Source organism: Mobula hypostoma, chromosome 9 (assembly GCF_963921235.1).
Source record: "Mobula hypostoma chromosome 9, sMobHyp1.1, whole genome shotgun sequence".
NCBI lineage: Eukaryota > Metazoa > Chordata > Chondrichthyes > Myliobatiformes > Myliobatidae > Mobula > Mobula hypostoma.
In genome coordinates, this window is record NC_086105.1 from 111,884,259 (window position 1) to 111,904,502 (window position 20,244).

Consider the following 20,244-nt stretch of genomic DNA (forward strand, 5'->3'; position numbering starts at 1 on the left):
ATCTTTCAGATAAAACATGAGACCAAGATCTTGTTTGCTCCCTCATTTGTTAAAGATCCCATGGCACCATTTCAGTAACAATCCAGGCATTTGTGCCAGAGACATGGCTCCAGGATGACCAGGGATGGGAGCTCAACGTTCAGGGATATTCAATATTCAGGAGGGATAGACATGAAGGAAGGGGAGGTGGGGTGGCGTTGCTGGTTAAAGAAGAGATTAACGCAATAGAAAGGAAGGACATAAGCCGGGAAGATGTGGAATCGATATGGGTAGAGCTGCGTAACACTAAGGGGCAGAAGACGCTGGTGGGAGTTGTGTACAGGCCACCTAACAGTAGTAGTGAGGTCGGAGATGGTATTAAACAGGAAATTAGAAATGTGTGCAATAAAGGAACAGCAGTTATAATGGGTGACTTCAATCTACATGTAGACTGGGTGAACCAAATTGGTAAAGGTGCTGAGGAAGAGGATTTCTTGGAATGTATGCGGGATGGTTTTTTGAACCAACATGTCGAGGAACCAACTAGAGAGCAGGCTATTCTGGACTGGGTTTTGAGCAATGAGGAAGGGTTAATTAGCGATCTTGTCGTGAGAGGCCCCTTGGGTAAGAGTGACCATAATATGGTGGAATTCTTCATTAATATGGAGAGTGAGATAGTTAATTCAGAAACAAAGGTTCTGAACTTAAAGAGAGGTAACTTTGAAGGTATGAGATGTGAATTAGCTAAGATAGACTGGCAAATGACACTTAAAGGATTGACGGTTGATATGCAATGGCAAGCATTTAAAGGTTGCATGGATGAACTACAACAATTGTTCATCTCAGTTTGGCAAAAGAATAAATCAAGGAAGGTAGTGCACCCGTGGCTGACAAGAGAAATTAGGGATAGTATCAATTCCAAAGAAGTAGCATACAAATTAGCCAGAGAAAGTGGCTCACCTGAGGACTGGGAGAAATTCAGAGTTCAGCAGAGGAGGACAAAGGGCTTAATTAGGAAGGGGAAAAAAGATTATGAGAGAAAACTGGCGGGGAACATAAAAACGGACTGTAAAAGCTTTTATAGATATGTAAAAAGGAAAAGACTGGTAAAGACAAATGTAGGTCCCCTGCAGACAGAAACAGGTGAATTGATTATGGGGAGCAAGGACATGGCAGACCAATTGAATAATTACTTTGGTTCTGTCTTCACTAAGGAGGACATAAATAATCTTCCAGAAATAGTAGGGGACAGAGGGTCCAGTGAGATGGAGGAACTGAGTGAAATACATGTTAGTAGGGAAGTGGTGTTAGGTAAATTGAAGGGATTGAAGGCAGATAAATCCCCAGGGCCAGATGGTCTGCATCCTAGAGTGCTTAAGGAAGTAGCCCAAGAAATAGTGGATGCATTAGTGATAATTTTTCAAAACTCGTTAGATTCTGGACTAGTTCCTGAGGATTGGAGGGTGGCTAATGTAACCCCACTTTTTAAAAAAGGAGGGAGAGAGAAACCGGGGAATTATAGACCGGTTAGCCTAACGTCGGTGGTGGGGAAACTGCTGGAGTCAGTTATCAAGGATGTGATAACAGCACATTTGGAAAGTGGTGAAATGATCGGACAAAGTCAGCATGGATTTGTGAAAGGAAAATTATGTCTGACGAATCTCATAGAATTTTTTGAGGATGTAACTAGTAGAGTGGATAGGGGAGAACCAGTGGATGTGGTATATTTGGATTTTCAAAAGGCTTTTGACAAGGTCCCACACAGGAGATTAGTGTGCAAACTTAAAGCACACGGTATTGGGGGTAAGGTATTGGTGTGGATAGAGAATTGGTTAGCAGACAGGAAGCAAAGAGTGGGAATAAACTGTACCTTTTCAGAATGGCAGGCGGTGACTAGTGGGGTACCGCAAGGCTCAGTGCTGGGACCCCAGTTGTTTACAATATATATTAATGACTTGGATGAGGGAATTAAATGCAGCATCTCCAAGATTATTATCTGAATGGTGGCCGATTAGGAAAAGGGGAGGTGCAACGAGACCTGGGTGTCATTATACACCAGTCATTGAAAGTGGGCATGCAGGTACAGCAGGCGGTGAAAAAGGCGAATGGTATGCTGGCATTTATAGCGAGAGGATTCGAGTACAGGAGCAGGGAGGTACTACTGCAGTTGTACAAGGCCTTGGTGAGACCACACCTGGAGTATTGTGTGCAGTTTTGGTCCCCTAATCTGAGGAAAGACATCTTTGCCATAGAGGGAGTACAAAGAAGGTTCACCAGATTGATTCCTGGGATGGCAGGACTTTCATATGAAGAAAGACTGGATGAACTGGGCTTGTACTCGTTGGAATTTAGAAGATTGAGGGGAGATCTGATTGAAACGTATCAGATCCTAAAGGGATGGGACAGGCTAGATGCAGGAAGATTGTTCCCGATGTTGGGGAAGTCCAGAACGAGGGGTCACAGTTTGAGGATAGAGGGGAAGCCTTTTAGGACCGAGATTAGGAAAAACTTCTTCACACAGAGAGTGGTGAATCTGTGGAATTCTCTGCCACAGGAAACTGTTGAGGCCAGTTCATTGGCTATGTTTAAGAGGGAGTTAGATATGGCCCTCGTGGCTACAGGGGTCAGGGGGTATGGAGGGAAGGCTGGGGCGGGGTTCTGAGTTGGATGATCAGCCATGATCATAATAAATGGCGGTGCAGGCTCGAAGGGCCGAATGGCCTACTCCTGCACCTATTTTCTATGTTTCTATAACTTGGCTAATATTCATCCCTCCATCAATATCACTGAAACAAATGGATTTGATCAAGATCAGATTTTTATTTATGGCAGTTTGCTATGCACAAGCCAGTTGCTCTGTGTCATAAAGTGCAACTCTAAACAACACCATAAATGTGACATTGACTATGATGTGCGTTGTTTGTGTTTGACTTTCAATAAATGCAACTTTTTTTAGTGCTTGCGGGTTTTTCTGCTCAAGTGGACTGCGTTAAAGCTGTGGTCTTCTGCTGGAGTGCAGTGCAGCAATCATCTGAAAGTCTTTCCTTTTATCTGTATAAAAAGTGCATAACTCCACTGAACAAAGACAACCAGCAAATTGTACTGATTTTGCTGTGGCAGCAACAGCTGGTCTTCCATTGAAATCATGGACAAACAAGTAGTGCAACACTTCACAGTGCCTGCTATAAGATCGGGGTTCAATTCCCGCTACTGTCTGTAAGGAGTTTGTACTTTCTCCCTGTGACCGCCTGGGTTTCCCCTAGTAGCTCCGATTTCTCCCACAGTCCAAAGATGAAAAGGTTAGAGTTGGTAGGTTGTGGGCATGCCATTTTGGTGATGAAGCATGGTGACACCTACGGGTTTGCTCCGAGCACATCTTCAAGTTGTGTTGGTCATTGGTGCAAAACACCACATTTCACTGCATGCTTTGATGTACATGCGGCCAATTGAAACTAATCTCTATCTTCACCATCATGTTTCCTCTTTAGGGGAAACCCAGAGCTGGGTGACATAGTTTCAGAATAGGGGCCACCTTTCCAAATTGGGAATGATGAGAATTTTTTCTCTCAGAAGTACTGCATATCAGAGAGCCCAGGAGGTGAAGCAATTGAATATATTCAAGGGTGAGGTAGATTTTTCGACTGTAAGAGAAATCAGGTATCGACAACAGGCAGGGAAATGGAATGAGGCCAGAACAGATCAGATCTTATTGAACAGCTGAGCAGAGTCAAAGTGGTCTTATGATTGACTCCTCCTCCTATTTCTTATGTCCTGTTTTCTTGAAGTCGCAAATACTGAGTTGATTTAAGTCTGGTCCCTTTTATTTCAAATTCTCATCTACATTTGTTAAGTAATCAACAGTTCTTTCTTCACACATAACTTTTTGCTATCTTGTGTACACCATGAAATACGATTAGAAGTTTGGACCTTCTAAAAATGCTAGAGAGCTTTGAGTTCACATCTGGATTCTTCAATTCCTATTCTAGATACCGTGTGGTTGTAGAGGGAGAGAGGGGAAATCGTCCTCACATCTATTCATTGGAACAACTTTTACAGGAAGCGGTGAGTGGCTTGTTATGCCAATAAAATCCCTCTGCTGTTTTAGTCACGTTCTGCACTCTGTTCAATTTGGAAATGATTTTGCATGAGCTTTCCTTCAACCTTGAATTTTGTACAAAGTCGAAGTACTCAGAGTGAGGCAAGTCAAACAATGATCAGACCACCGCAGGAATCCCATGTTTCTTTAAGGTATCTACAACCGTGCTCTAGTTTGCCCCTACATCTAATCTCTTTATTATTTATAACCATGTTTTCATCTTCCTAGGTCCCAAGTTCTCGAATTTACCTCCATGTATGTCTCCACCTCTCCACCTCACTTTATATCTTTTTAAATGGTCTTAAACTTAACTTTTCTCAGTTTTAGGGGGATCTGCCATATCTCCTATTGACGCTGTCAATTTCTTTTCACTTGGTAACACTTCTGTGAAGCACATGGGGAGGGGGATATGGTTTGAGTTCCGACATTAAAGCTGTTGAATGCAACTAGGTGTTTTATGTATTTTGTTCAGGATCTTCAAAAGTGCAATTTTTTTACATTCTCAGTAAGTTAAACCCAAGAGCATTGGCTACTAAAGAGAGCATTTTGTTTGTCAGAACTGAAATAATCTGAAATTCCAACTTTAATTTTGCATCTTGTTCTCTTTCCAATATCTCTTTAATGCAGATCATTGATGTTAAACCCTCCTCTGTGAGGTTACTGCCTGAAGGTACTCGTATCGCTGCATATTGGAGTCAACAATATCGCTGTCTCTACCCAGGAACTGTTGTCAGAGGTACCCGTCACTATCAGTTTGTGAGCCAGAGGAAATGTAGATTGGCCTACCTTGTCAGGCTGTCATTAAAGAAAAAATATCCCACAGAGTCACGTCAAACCCTGCCTGGCATGCAGGAGGTGTGAGGATTGCAAACTTAATGGTGATTCAGCTATAGGGACTCTAGTGGGTTTGCCTTGAAGTGTAGAAGTCACAGTATCCCTCCCAGTTTGCCTGTAATAAATTTTTTTGACATAGTATAACAATTGTAGTTAGAGAGAAAAGTGAAAAAAAAGTGGGAGGGAACTCTGGTCTCGAACATCTAGTGGCTTGGAGAATGTGAAATTTTGGCCAGTTAGAAAATCATTGGTGGCCTATTTCTGTCATATGTGTATGAGACCAATCGGCAGAGGAAGTCATAGAGCTCTTCTATGGATACAGGCCAATGTCCATGCCACCACATTTTCCACCCGGATAGTCCCAATTCCCAGCATTGGCCCCGTCCCCTCCATCTACCTGTCCAAGTGTTTCCTAAATGATCTTGTTGTACCTGCCCCAACCACTTCCTTTGGCAGCCAATTCCATATACTTATCACTCTCTGTGTGGAAAAGTTTCCCTTCAGCTCCCTTTAAAATTTCTCCTCTCTCACCCTAAATCTATGTCCCCTAATTTTTGCAAACACTGTTGCTCCACCTTACCTATGCCTCTCACAATTTTAAACACTTCTATAAGATCACCCAAGGAATAAAGGCTGGGACAATCCTTCCCTGCAACTTGAGCCCTCTAGTCTTGGCAAAGTCCTCATAAATTTTTCTGCACTCCCTCTGGATCAGGGGTCCCCAACCTTTTTTGCACCACAGACCGGTTTAATATTGACAATATTCTTGCGGACCGGCCGACTGGGGGCGGGGTGGGGGTTGTTGAAGTAGGGTTAAACTCACCTCACTATGTCTTTTACAGTTGGGTTGCCAACTTTCCCACTCCTAAATAAGGGACAAAAGTACCAGTCAAATCCTGGGACACTTTACCCCAGGAAAGACTACCATGACCATGAAGCCTTGTGCGGGCACCTGTGATTACATGTACATGTGATCTGCGCATGACCGTATGTGCCAATTTTTTTCCCCACAAATCGGTTTTGCCTTCATCTTCCTGACGATACTGTACATACATTCTTTCTACTTTATATAGGCAATGTATTTATCATATCATTCCTGCTTTTACTATATGTTAGTGTTATTTATTTTCGGTTTTATGTGTTATTTTCTATGATTTGGTAGGTTATTTTTTTGGGTCTGGGAATGCTCAAAAATTTTTCCCATATAAATTAATGGTAATTGCTTCTTCACTTTACGCCATTTCGCACAGAAGGTTTCATAGGAATGCTCTACCTTAGTGGGGGAAATACAGGACAAGGACGGTCCCGTATGGGACAAACCAATTTAGCCCAATATACGGGATGTCCTGGCAAATACGGGACAGTTGGCAACCCTATGTTCAAGTTCACCAGTGCGTGACAGGGAATGAGGAAAGGTGCAGCTGACACATATCGTTTTCTCACGGCCCGGTAGCCCATGCTTTGCGGCCTGGTACCGGTCCGCGTCCCGGTGGTTGGGGACCATTGCTCTAGATTAGCCATTTCTTTCAGTAACAGGGCGACTAAAATTGTACACAGTATTCCAAGTGGGAGCTTACCAACGAGCTCCTATATTCAATGCCCTGACTGATGAAGGCCAGTGTGCTAAACACACTGGCAGAACACAGCAGGTCAGTTAGCATCTATGGAGAAGAATAACCAGTCAACACACCCAAAATATTGACAATTTATTCCTCTTCATAGATGCCGCCTGATCTGATGAGTTCCTTCAGCATCTTGAGTATGATGCTCAAGATTTCCAGTACCTGCAGAATCTTCTGTGTCTTTAGTGTGTTAAATCCCCTTTTCACCACAATATCTATTGGTAACGCCATTTCCAACGAAGTGCGCACTTGTACCCCTAAGACTCTCTGTTCCAGATTTGTCAAACACAACTTCCATGTTGACTCCTCCTAATCAGACTCTCTCTATCAAATGCTGCTGGATCCTGACCCTCAGAATTCCCTCCAATAACTTCCGCACTACTGGTGTCTGGTTGACTGGGCTGTAGTTCCCTGGCTTGTCCTTGCTACCGTTCTTGAACAATGGATCATCAGTTCCAGGCTTCAGGAACTTTGCCAATGGCTATAAGAATACACTTAGGGGGGAAACAGTTTTTTTCCTCCTGATTTCCCTCTTAACTGTATTCCTAATCTTCATATGCTTGTAGTTACACTCTTACAATCATCCCTGACCTCTTAAACCCATATATATTTCCATCTTTTTCTTGACCAGCACCTCAATATATCTCATCAGCCAGGGTCCCCTAAACTTCCCACCCTATATGCTGCGTCCAGATTCTTCATATATCACTCTTAAAAGTCTGCCAATTGCTATTTGTTCATTTCAACCTCCGCTTAATTCCATCAAGGTTAGCCCAATTCTAGTAGGACCCCAGCCTCTGAACCTGTCCTATCCTTTTCCATCACTATCTTAAAACTGATAGAATTAAGGTCGCTGAAGGCAAAATGTTTCTCGACTGCTTCTTCAGATACTTGCCCTGCTTCATTCCCCAAGAGAAGTTTCAGTACTGCATCTCCCAAGTAGGGCCTTCCCTGTACTGATTCAGGAAACTTGCCTGGGCACGTTTCACAGATTGCACCACGTCCAGGCTCTTAACACTGTGTGGCCAAGTCAATACCAGAGAAATTAAAATCTCCCACTATTACAATCCTGTTATCCTTACAGAGATTTTTGATTCAATCGCTCTCCAGGGCTCGCTTTGTCACTTGGCCTGCACAGACCTGTCACTGAATCTCTGCATCACTAAGCCATGTAGGGAAACAGGATTATAGGTTTTGCTCTGGGTCACGATCAATTTACCTTGCTGGAAAATGGAGGTATGACTAAAAGTTACATAGGAATCAGACAAAGGGCTGCACAATAGCATAGTGGTTAGTACAACACTCTACAGTAGAGACAACCCAAGTTCAATTCCCACTGCTGCCTGAAGGAGCTTCTTCATTCTCCCTGTGGCTATGTGGGTTTCCTCCGGGTGCTCCGGTTTCCTCCTACAGTCCAAAGATCTATCAGTTGGTAAGTTAATTGGTCATTGTAAATTGTCCTGTGATTAAATTGGGGGACTGCAATTGTAAATTGTCCTGTGATTAAACTGGGGGACTGCAGGGCTGAGAGGCTCGAGGGGCCGGATTGGCCTATTCTGTGCTTCATCTCAATATATAAATCAATCTGTATTACGCCAGGATGTTCCAAAATGCTACTCAGTCAAATGAAGTACTACTGAAGGGCAGTGACTAGTAATGAGTGACATGTTCCAGTCAATGTGTATCCAGAAACACCTACAAAATAATTAGAAAAATAAATGGAAGTTCTTTAGTAGTGTTGAGGGGTAAATGGTGTCCAGGAAAAAAAAACCTTTGGTTTTCTGTTTTACACAGTTTCATGCAATCATTTTGCAGGCAGAAAGGACAAGAGGGGTCTTGCTTTAACATCTCATCAGCAAACTAGATAGATAATATGCTTCAACCAAAAATAAACTCTGTCCCTCAGAAATGGCCACTTGGAGGAGATATTGAATTATATTGACTTGATTCATTGAGGTTCTTGTAAAATACAAAAATTAGCATTAATTTTAATCTCACTGTGTTCAGCACTTACTTAACCTGTCGAATCATTTATTTGTATTATAATGAATCCCACATTAGAATAGGTCTTCTTTTGAGGGGGTTTCCCTTTCTCTTTTTTCCCATTTGCTCTGTAACCTTTGCTCCTACCCATTGATTGTAATAAATCAGCATTAAGGAACCTAGCACTGAATGCAGTAATGAAAATGGTTAAGTGATCCCTAAAACTGACAGGGAGGTCTTCGAAGCTTGTAAGTTTTTCAAACGTGTTGAGCCATTTGCTTTCAAGGCAGATTTATTGCTCTCCTCTTGAATGTGATGCAGAAATTTATCACGTAGCTCACTGACATTGTGATAGCTGCTATTCTCTAATTATTCTCATAAATCTGCTGAACTCAGCTCCCTTTATGGTGGCAAAACCAATGCTTGCAGTTGGCTACATGGAATGGAATCAGCCAGACTATGTTCACTTTCTGTACCTTCGCCAAAAGCCTATTTGGCACATTTCCTACATAAAGAAATTCTCTCTCGGTATTGAGTAGCTTACAAGTCTATAAAAAGCACAGAAATCTGCACAGGATTTTGTACTCCATCTCTGCCTTGTAATTCTCATAATCATAGCAAGAGAGAGGTGAGAAACATCCTAGACAGTAGAGTATTTAAGCATCAGCTTTAACTGTAATCATTTCCATAAAGAACAGAACTCAAATCAGGATATGACTTTAAGGAGAATTATCCCCACCGCTGTTTTAATAAGCAAGAGGAAAAGGATGAAATCCTTTGCTTCTCTTATTCAAATTCAAGAAACAGTCAGTTCCAGAGATCAGTCAGCAATACTGAATCTCCAGGGTTAGAATGAGAAGATGCAGCATAAATGCTGACTGGAAATGGATATATCACCCGGAAACTGGTGTCCTGTTGTCAGTTTTCATTTTCCAGTTGCATTATTTAGGATTTTTCTTAACAAGCGGGAGGTTCAAGTACTGCAGCATGTAATGTGGCTGTTGCTCAGCCCACCCTTCATTTCTTGTGTAGAAGACAGCTTTCCTCAGCACCAACATCCCAACATCCCAACAATATTGGATCCAAAACAACTAGAATGTACTTACAGCCCTTCATGGGAGCAACATTTGACCCCATACTGTGATCAGTGACCAAAATAGTAGGTTTTAAGTTTCGAAGGTGCTTAAAGCATTCCAGAGCTTAAAACATGTTCTTCAGAGTTGGTATTCTTCAGTATTTGTGAGGGCGTTGAATATTAATGTGCTATTTGACCAGATGAGCATTATAACCTCTCCACCTCATTCTATGTGTAAGATCAACTGAAGATATCTTGAACACTCAGGACTAAGAACAAACACTGCTCCCAACATATAAACGGCCATTATGTCCATTCCACACCTCCGAGAAACAATTACCTCAACACTGAGCAGGAACAGGGTATGTAGCATTGGTAGCTTAGTAGCAATCCATGTTTTAGAGTGATTCCACAAAGTAGCCTAAGGGAAAAACTTTCACATTAAATGCAATATCGGTTTTCAGTTTCATTACAGTGAAATCTCACATTGGGAAGATTGGAACCAACCCAAAATGAAAATCAAAAATTGTATATTTTGATCTCTGAGCAATGATAGAAAATTAGAACAATTCCTTGCATTAAAAATGACAAAAAAGAATTTTACGAAATGTTGCATCTGCACTTTGTTCAGATCATTGATTGGCTGCTTCCTAGATTTAACTGAGAGAATATTTAAGAGTTAACAGAAATTCCATTAGGCATTTATTCCATGTGGTTTATATTTTGAAGTGGTTTTAGGAATTCATTAAAGTCCAGAATTGGATAATAAAGCAATAATCACCAAAAGCTCAGCCTAAGTGCAGATGGCCTATTCAAATTTCCACCACCCATGTGCAACACAGGATTCAGAATATTTTCTTTTCATCTTTTCCTAGTTTCCATTCAGTATGTTTTCTTTTCTGTAATTGCTGTTTACATTTTTTTGCTCCTGACTTCAATAAAATTAACTTTGAGGTGTTCTAAGATATGGGCCTGAAGTGGGGGAATGTCCCATCAAGGGTGTATAGAGAACCAGCAGAGGGATGGAATGATTTAGATAGTTTTTTTTTCAAAGAGGCACTGTGGTCTTCCTTTCATATCATGAATTTTATTTTAATAAAGAAAAAAAGCCAATGAGCGGCAAATTTATCTGCACTGCTCCCATTTAACTCCCAATGTACTGTAGTAGCATACACAGACTTTATTTTGCACCTGGAATTTTATGTTTCTGGTCACTACTATGGTGTAGAAATATATCTGCACAGAAAAATCCTTCAAATGGCAAATAATAATGACCAAATCACTGCATGTTTTCGTGTTGTTTGTGGAATAACGGTTAATTACACATTACTGATATCCCTTACTATAGTGATGTGAGAACTTTTGCAACCTGCTGAGAAGTTAGGTGTGACATTAGATTAACAGTTTACTCAATAAATACCCGACTGATTACACAGCCCTCCTTTAGTTCAGTTCACGTCAGCATGGAAGTGCCTCCATCGCTTCAGTGTATCACTTTTGGACTTTTTCCTACAAATGATCTCAGTCTTAGATTTTACCTGTGTATTATGCCATCTTCAAGTAAGTTAAAGCACTTCCTCAAGAGTGTTTTCTACTAATACATGTTCCTTAGCAAACACTGCTGTATCCAATCGACTACATGCCCCCTTCTAGCCACAACCCCAGTCTCATTCCTTCCCTTAATTTGCTCCTAACCCCTCTGCTTTTCTGCTTTCCTTAGGCAGTCCAGACCCGGATGAAGATGAGGATTTGATTACAGTGGAGTTTGATGATGGGGACACTGGGCGGATCCCCATTTCTCACATCCGCCTCCTACCTCCAGATTATAAGATTCAATGTACGTAAATCTGATGGCCTCTGTTCAGGCTGCGCCCATTCACATTTGAGGACCCATATGGACGGATAGTGATAGGAGGCCAAAGTATGTTGGCTGGATGTGAAAAGGCAGCATCAGAATTATAACAGAAAAAGAGCAGAGTTACCTTAAAAGCAGGCATAGCGGCCATGTTTCCCACCCAGTGTTGCTGGCTGCAGTTGTCACAGAGTCACACAAAGGTCAGAGGCAGAAGGCTGAACTCACACTAGTTGTGCACCTTTGAGTTGATAGTGAGGTCTCAGGAACTCAGGTGAAACATTCAGAGGCCCTGCTCCTAAAATGCTCTGAAAGGCTACATCTGAAAGCAAAGGAGGGAGTGGAGTTTGTCTTTCGTCAATGTCAAGAAATGATTTGAACACTTGTGTAAATGTCTCTGGCTTTCAAAGCCATTTTAAAAAGTTATTAAAATTGAGATAAATATTAAAAATGCTGAAAACTGTTTATTAATGAAATAACTTTTTTTAATGCAACACACACAAAATGCTGGAGGAAATGAATACAGTCGATGTTTCGGGCCACAACCCTTTGACAGGACTGGAGGAAAAAAGGCTGAGGAATAGATTTTAAAGGTGGGGGAGGGGAGAGAGAACCACCAGGTGATAGGTGAGACCTGGAGGGGGAGGGATGAAGTAAAGAGCTGGGAAGTTGATTGGTGAAAGAGACAGAAGGCCATGGAAGAAAGAATAGGGGGAGGAGCACCAGAGGGAGGTGATGGGTGGGCAAGGAGATAAGGTGAGAGAGGGAAAAGGGGATGGCAAACAGTGAAGGAGAGGTGGGGAGGATGGGGGGCATTACCGGAAGTTCAAGGAATCAATTTTAATGCCATCAGATTGGAGGCTGCCCAAACGTAATACTAGGTGTTGTTTCTCCAACCTAAGTGTGGCCTCATAACGACAGTGGAGGAGGCCGTGGATGGACATACGGGAATGGGAAGTGGAATTAAGATGTGTGGCCACCGGGAGATCCACTTTTTTCTGGTGGACGGATAGTAGATGCTCGGCGGAGTGATCTCCCAATGTACGTCGGGTCTCACCGACATACAAGAGGCCACACCGGGAGCTCCAAATACGGAATATGACCCCAACAGACTCACAGGTGAAGTGACGCCTCACCTGGAAGGACTGTTTAGGGCCCTGGATGGTAGTGAGGGAGGAGGTGTAGGGGCAGATGTAGCACTTGTTCTACTTGCTCCTCACCTGGAGCCTCACTTCATCCCTCCCCCTCCAGGTTTCACCTATCACCTAGTGTTTCTCTGTACCGCCCCCCCCCCCCACCTTTTAAATCTACTCCTCAGCTTTTTTCCCCGGTCCTGCCGAAGGATTTCGGTCCAAAATGTCGACTGTACTCTTTTCCTAGATGCTGCCTGGCCTGCTGAGTTCCTCCAGCATTTCGTGTGTGTTGCTTTGATTTCCAGCATCTGCAGATTTTCTCTTGATTTTTTTTTTAATCTCCACTTTCCCTTTACTTCTTAATCTGCTTGCCTTCAATTTCCATTGAATTCATTTGGGCGTCTGATTCACCACCAGCTTTGACCAGAGAGGCAGTTCCCCAGCGCAATGTTAGAGGATACTTTCAATCCAGGCTTCTGGTTTTGTCCAAAGATAGAGTGTAGAGATCAGACTGAGACTGACTAAAATGCAAACTGTCTTTTTTGCTGACTTTAGCCAGCAAGATTCACCCCAAAATAAAGGTTTTCAGTATATTTATTTAGTTCTAGCTGAGCTAGTTCCAATCTGTCTAGCATTCCCATTTGTATTTTGGGGCTACTAAAAGAAGCCTCATGTAAGATTTCATCAGCAGCACCCAAGACTGCGACCATTCTGTAATATGGCATGGTCTTCATAATGGACTAGAAAGATTGCATCTTTCTCCAGTGAATTCAGGTAACTAATTCCCTTGAGAGGTGAACTAGTGACCTCCTTCAGGTGTAGAGGATAAAGGCATAAAACGTCCTCCCTCACCCCAGAATTTTTTTTATTTTCCTTCTTTCGTTGCGTCTTTTACTGTCATGAGTAGCACAAATGTTAAAAGTGCGATGTTTGTCAGTGTCTGATTCAGAGACTGGCTTCCTCTTAACAGGTGCTGAGCCATCGCCTGCCCTGCTGGTGCCCAACACCAAACGGCAGAGCAGAAAGTCCAGCAAAGATTCCACAGAGAGCAAGGAGGCCAGCACTCAGAGTTGCAACACCGCTGCATCCAAAAACAAAGGGCGTGGACGGAAAACCTCCACCAAAGGCAAAACCGGTAAGAGGGCTATTAATTAGGCTTCCCTCGATGCACAGTTTGGCCGAGATCTTATGCACATCCCTGTGTTATAAGGAAGCATTTCCTGTCATGGAGTGTTGTGAACCTGGATGGTCGTCACAGCAGGAGAAAAATCTGAGATTGATAAAACTCGGTGACGGGACAAAGGCATGAGGAATAGTGCTGATATACCCAAGGTCCAGCTAACAGGAGCAACAGGGATTAAATAGCTTCTATCCATACGTGCCTCACTTAGCTTATTTAGTATTTATTGAAGTGTCCAAGAAGCTACGTGTTGAACCAAATTCTCAGTTCTGTTTGGAAATTATCTCAATCTTTGGGCACTGCAATAACATAGAAAACATGGCAGTCAATTCACTCAGAACAGTGACACGATGGATGTATTTTTTTTTGGAACATAGAACAGAGAGGAGTACAGATCAGCAACAGGCCATTCAGCCCACAGTGTTGTGCGAGACCAGAAACACCCAAAAGCAAATCAAAAACACCCAAATACTAATCCCTACTACCTACACCATGTCCATATCCCTCCATCCTCCGTATATCCATGTGCTTATCCAAACATCTCTTAAAAGCCTCTGATGTGTGTTTATGATGCTGATGAGGTCATTATTGGCTCCAGAAGAACTTATTGACCACTGTGTTTCAACTGCGGAGTTTTTTAGGTCCATCTGAAAGGGCTGGCACGGTGGGGGGAGAAGGGGGGGATAATGATAAAAACCCATTAAGTAACGAGAGATATTTTTCCCCCCCTTCTCCTATTCCGTTAGGAGCAGACTCAGTTTCAGAGCAGGCTGAGAATACTGGTCTGATGGAAAGCCAGGGCGCTGCAGAGAGCCAAAGCAAGCAGGTTGGCAAACCATCGAGGAAGTGTCTTCAGAAGAGGAGTGCCAGTGGAGTTTCGCGCAAAAGCATGAGGGAGAAGAAGAAGAAAGTGACCAAAGGAAAGGCCAATCCAAAGCAAGGCACACAGCAACCTTCGGCTTTACCCTCACCCGTTTTCGGGAATGCTCTTGGCACAGAAACGTACAGTGACCTGCCTGCTTCATCAGACTCATTCATCACTTCCGAGACGGCTGGAGTGAAAGTGAAGACAAAGAAGGGAAAAAAGGCAGAGGAGGAAGCTCAGGAGTTTGCGGCGGTTGGGAAGGGACTGAGGAAACAGTTGGAGGCTGAGATTCTCATTAAGCTTGACCACGAAGGGGTGATGTCACCGAAGACAAAGAAGACCAAAGCAATGATGATGGAAGACCAACACTTAACAAGTAAGGTGGACAGCAAAGCTTTGCTGAACTTACCTTATCCAGCAGCAACAGCAAGCAGCGATGCCAAGCAGAAACTCTCAAAGACTAAGGCTGCAAAGAAAGAGGCAAGCATTGGGGCTACTTACTCTAGTGGGACGTACGGCAGCAGTTCTGATGTTCTAACCAAAATGAAGAGCAAAGAGAAGGAAGATGGTGAAAGCAGTGCGAGCAGTAGCAGCAGTAGTAGCAGCAGCAGCCTGGAATCTGATGTTGAGGACGATCAACAGAACAATACAGGAGAGGCTCAGGGAAACAGCAGCACAACAAGCTCCAGAGCGTCATCACCTGTGTCTTCATCATCTCAGTCCTCATCTTCCAGTTCCTCCTCCTCTTCCTCTTCCTCCTCCAGCTCTTCCTCCTCCTCCTCAACCACCGACGAAGACTCTTCCTGCAGCTCCGACGAGGAGTCCAGCTATCAGTCCGCCCCGGCGCCCAGCGTCCCCTCAGGCCAGCAGGCAATGGCCAGTCCATTGCCGGAACCAGAGGCCCAGTGCGCTCCCCAGCAGCCCGCCCAGAAGCAGAAGAAGCAACAGAGCAACAGCAAGAGCAAGGCTAAGAAGCGAGATGGCATCCACCTGCCAACAACAAAGGAGCTCGCCAAGCGCCAGCGGTTGCCATCGGTGGAAAACCGGCCCAAGATCGCTGCCTTCCTGCCAGCCAGACAACTCTGGAAGTGGTTTGGGAAGCCTACTCAAGTAAGTACTTTTCATATTACACAAATTTAATATCAAAGGATCAAAGGTACAATTTAATGTCAGAGAAATGTATACAATATACATCTTGAAATGCTTTTTCTTCACAACCATCCATGAAAACAGAGGAGTGCCCCAAAGAATGAATGACAGTTAAATGTTGGAACACCAAAGTCCCCCCAGCTCCCCTCCCTCCCGCGCGTAAGCGGCAGCAAGCAACAATCCCCCTCCCCCCACCGGCAAAAAGAAGCAAGCATTGCTACCACCACTGAACACTCAGCGCCAACAAAGCAATAGCAAAGACACAGACTTGCAGTCACCCCACAGACGTCGCATTTCACCCGACGTTCGGCATACCACAGGTTCTCTCTCTCCCTAATAAGGGAGAAAGAGGTGTCTCTATTTTCACAGTGAGCGGGGAGACATAACAAACAATTCACTGGTTTACAATGTTAAAAGTCCGTTATGTCGCTTCTCTTGAGCTCTGTGCCTGAAAATCCCAAAGATCCCGGGTCTACAGGCACACAGCAGATACCCTGACTCCCCCAATGACACAAGGGTCTCCTGTCATGACACCAACCCTCGATCCGCCTGTTTCCAGAGCCCTGAGATCCTAGGCTTCCAAATTCAAGCCAGACACTTAGGTCAAGCCCTTGGTGTGCCAAACAACAGCCAGTTATGGAACCCCAAGAGCGGGTCCCATTCACGCAAAGAACCGTAGTCAGTGTGTAACTCCAGGTCAGGGTCTGCCAAAGAACGCTGAAAGGGAAAAATAAAGATATTAAAGATGGAAATAGAGCTGTTTCCAAGATGTAAGCAAAGGAGTCGCCGTTAGGCGCCATTAACCCCCCTAAGCTCCACCTTAATATCATAACTAATTTAATTCCTGGACCACCAGCTAAAGCAAGGCAGTGATTATAAAAACTGGAAAGTTTTCATGAGGTTCAGACTTTAATAAAGTATTCATATTTGTTTGGCATATTTTTTGCATTGGAGTTTGCATAGTTATGGAGGTAAGGGAGGGGCTGAGCTGTTGGAGTATCTGGGTGTGTACAAGGGTAGATCAGGTAGAGGGTGAGGGAACTGCCAAGAAAATGGAATACATCCACAGTGTAGGACATTACGGATTTGAGGAGTATGAAATTGTGAGGGTTGGATAGGTTGCAAACACTGAGGTGCAATGTGCTTTCATCCCATTGACAAAATATTGGGCTGGAAGCTGTGTTGTGCAGCCAGATCACTGAACACGGTTGTGTATTTAATGCATCAGAATCCTGCTTTTATACTTTCATTTCAGACCCTTTCTGTGCACCATGCATTTATACACAGAAGCTGCTGCAAATACACAGTAATCTGCTCGCCCATTTTGCTCATTTTGGTGTAATTAATGCAAAATAAAACCCTGTACGTGAGATTTGTGAGGGGTATTGGCTTTGCAATGAGAAGCCATAGTTAGAAGGTTAAAGTGCAACCCTTACTTCGGCGGAGACCCAACCTTACGCAGGCTGTGAAGATCATATAAACTTGAAGGTTACAAATCCGAACTACAAACGTTTGTAAAAATAATTAAATTGTAGAAACATTCAACAGATTTGGAAATGTCCATGGGAAGTGAAGCAATGGTTACATTTCAAGTTGGAGAGCCTCCATCAGAACTGGGAATGAAATAAAATATTGATTTTAAGTTGCAAATTAAAACCATGTCCTGCTATGCAACTTAAAGTCTTTTTAATTCTTCCCTAGTTCTGATGAAGCGTTTACAATCTGAAACGTTAACCCGGTTTCTTTTTCCGCAGATGCTGCCTGACCTGCTGAGTGCTCCCAGCACAAAATGTCTTTATGCCAACATATAGACAGCTGCTGGAGAGCCCAGGGTTTCCATCTTCTTCCACATAGACTCTTGTCTAAGTGCTCTTTCTTATCGATTGTTCGCAATGTTTCTTGGACCGTGACAGCATCCTATCCTTGTCTGTAAGGATTCTTTTCTCCATTTACATGCATGGCCAATGCACACAGACTTATAAGGGGAGAATGCTCCCAAGATCAGAGCACCAGAAGCAAGAGCTGCCAGAAACATCAAGCTGAAGTATAGATCATAAAACGTGTAGTCCAGGTCAGCCTGCTGCCTGCAGCAACACAGTGCACAGGCTACAATGCATCCAAGATACACTGTCCTCAATAATAAGTCCAGCCCAGAACAACTATAGGGTGTTAGATTCAGACTGATTCAAATTTGTAATGTTTCCAATCTGCAAACTGAATTTATCCCAGAAAACATAATTAATCAAGATGCAGTTTAAGTCTCCAATCAAATGCAAGGCAAAAGAATGAGGTCCGGTGAAAGAAGATTTTTTTTTTCTTCGTGTAATCACTTGTTAGGATCTGCTAGAGAGGCTGATAGAAGAATATTTAACAGGAAATTGAATAAATAATTGAAGGGGAAAGTCTGCAGGATTTAATGAAAAGAACAGAGCAATTGGATGAATTGGATACACTGTGAGCGGAATTGCCTTGTGGCCTAAAGTGTAAAAGATTTACTTATATCTCTACTGTGAAATGTAAAAGCTTTACTAAACTGTAGTCCGACTCGAAACCAGCCGTTGTGCTTCAATCAGGTCGCTCAGAAAAGTGTACGCAAACGTTTGCACTCTGAATGGGCTTAATGATTATTGCCTCTGCTGTTCCTCACCACATCTTTTCACATCCCCAGATCAAGATAAATATTGCCAAACTTATTGTAAAACTATTCTGGATGTTGCCACCTTGGCTGAGCAGGTACTGAACCAAGTTCAAACTAAGTGTGAAAGTCCAAGTTTCAATCTTTGGAGAGTTCGAAATTTTGTTAACAAAAGTCAAAATGACTTACATTAAATTACTGTTTCTAACTTAAGACTGGTAATTGATTATACAGAGCCAGCATAGAGTTATAGATTTTGCCTGACATATCTGATCAGAGTGTTAGAAGCAGTGGATAGGGCAGTATTTCTAGACGGTTCTTCCTTGGGCTTCCAGAGACACAAGACCCTCATGAGACGGCGTTAGCTAATGTTGAAGTTGATGGAATTGAAGCCAGTTTAAAGCCTGATTGGGTGAATGGCAGAAAATAGGAATTAAGGGGAAATAGCCTAGTTGGCAAGTTGTCAGTGGTGAGTGCAGCCGAGAATCCATGTTGGGTGTGAAGCTATTCACCACTTTATAAACAACCAGATGATTGGATAGAAAGACACATAGAATCACTTCACTCTAACACAAAGATAGGTGCCTTTGTAAACTGTGTAGATGAAAGCATTAGTGTACCCTACACATACCTGAAGTGCATAAGCAAAACCATTGTAGATATATTGTGATGTGGTTATATATGAGAACGTTTTATTTGGACATAAAAAGGATAAAATAATTTTCTGTCCAGATGAAGAGGAGTTCAAGAAAAGTGAAGATTCAATCTATATACTTTAAGAATATGCTATGGGTAGGAACAAAAAGTGATCTCAGTGTTTAATGATATACTCACCATTATTATCCAGACAGCAAACGGTTTACTGAGATTAAGTCTGGAAACCATATTTTACAAAGAGTATATTGGCCGATTGTGAGTGTACTTCACTGTTTTTCTTCAATAACTATGAAATTACCTAGACTTCTTAGGATTCACAAATACATTCTTAATTTGCATAGAATTTGGTAAGTTTAAGGTGATTTGATTGAGGTTTACAAAATATTTACTAAGGGGATTATAAGAGTGAACGGAGAGGAAATTATTACTGCTTGTTCAGGTATTTGGAACTGAGAGACTTCATCCTTGAATTTTTGGTGAAGTTGGGAAACACTTCCGTGTGCAGATGGTGCTAGCACTTAGGAACTCTCCTGCAAGCATTTAATCTCGGATAAATTGTCATTGTAAATCTAAGACTGATAGATTCTTATTGACCAAAAAAAATTAGTAGATATGCAGAACAAAATGTGGAATTTACTCACACACAGGGGTTAATCAACCTCCTTTTCCGATGTTTGATCTGGCCTGAACTGGCTGTCCTCACCAGGCCTGTTTGGGTTATTCAGTATAAATAATTGCTGAAGCTCCTTCTCTGGACAGCTCTTCACTGACCTCTTTTGGGTCTAAAACTCTTGTTAAAATTGAATCGTCACAACAAGCAAACATACTTTCATCGTGACCACAATTTTTTCATTTATTTCTCTTCCTACCAATACTACCTTTAGTGGGTAACACATGCTTCCGGTCAGCCTCAATCGCATCCTACACTCGGTTCTGAGCTGTGCATTGAAAACAAATGCAATGGCACTCCATTGTAGTGCTGAGGGAATGCTGCACTGTCAGTCTTTGGGATCCAGCCCAGCCTTACAGATGTCCAGTACGTTGTGTGAACCCTTGAAAGCTCCATAAAGATATTTTGACCGTCTTCTTCCACTAATTCTGAATATATCTCGGTTTGTAGAAATGGGGTAGACTGATTATTATTATTCTTTCCATGGGATGTGGGCAACACCGTCTGTGTCAGC

At 42.7% G+C, this 20,244-nt stretch overlaps 1 protein-coding gene across 9 annotated transcripts in view; it reads left to right on the forward strand.

The window, feature by feature from the left end:
- Positions 1-20,244, forward strand: part of tnrc18 (trinucleotide repeat containing 18) — a 227,082-nt gene that overhangs the window by 197,182 nt on the left and 9,656 nt on the right. For 8 of the 9 annotated variants that reach the window (XM_063058917.1, XM_063058919.1, XM_063058918.1 and 5 more), the window contains 5 exons: positions 3,966-4,041; positions 4,703-4,811; positions 11,310-11,426; positions 13,512-13,709; positions 14,501-15,729. In XM_063058917.1, coding sequence (XP_062914987.1) covers positions 3,966-4,041; positions 4,703-4,811; positions 11,310-11,426; positions 13,512-13,709; positions 14,501-15,729 — 1,729 coding nt within the window. The remainder of the gene's footprint in view (positions 1-3,965; positions 4,042-4,702; positions 4,812-11,309; positions 11,427-13,511; positions 13,710-14,500; positions 15,730-20,244) is intronic. The other variant, XM_063058920.1, reaches the window with a different exon arrangement.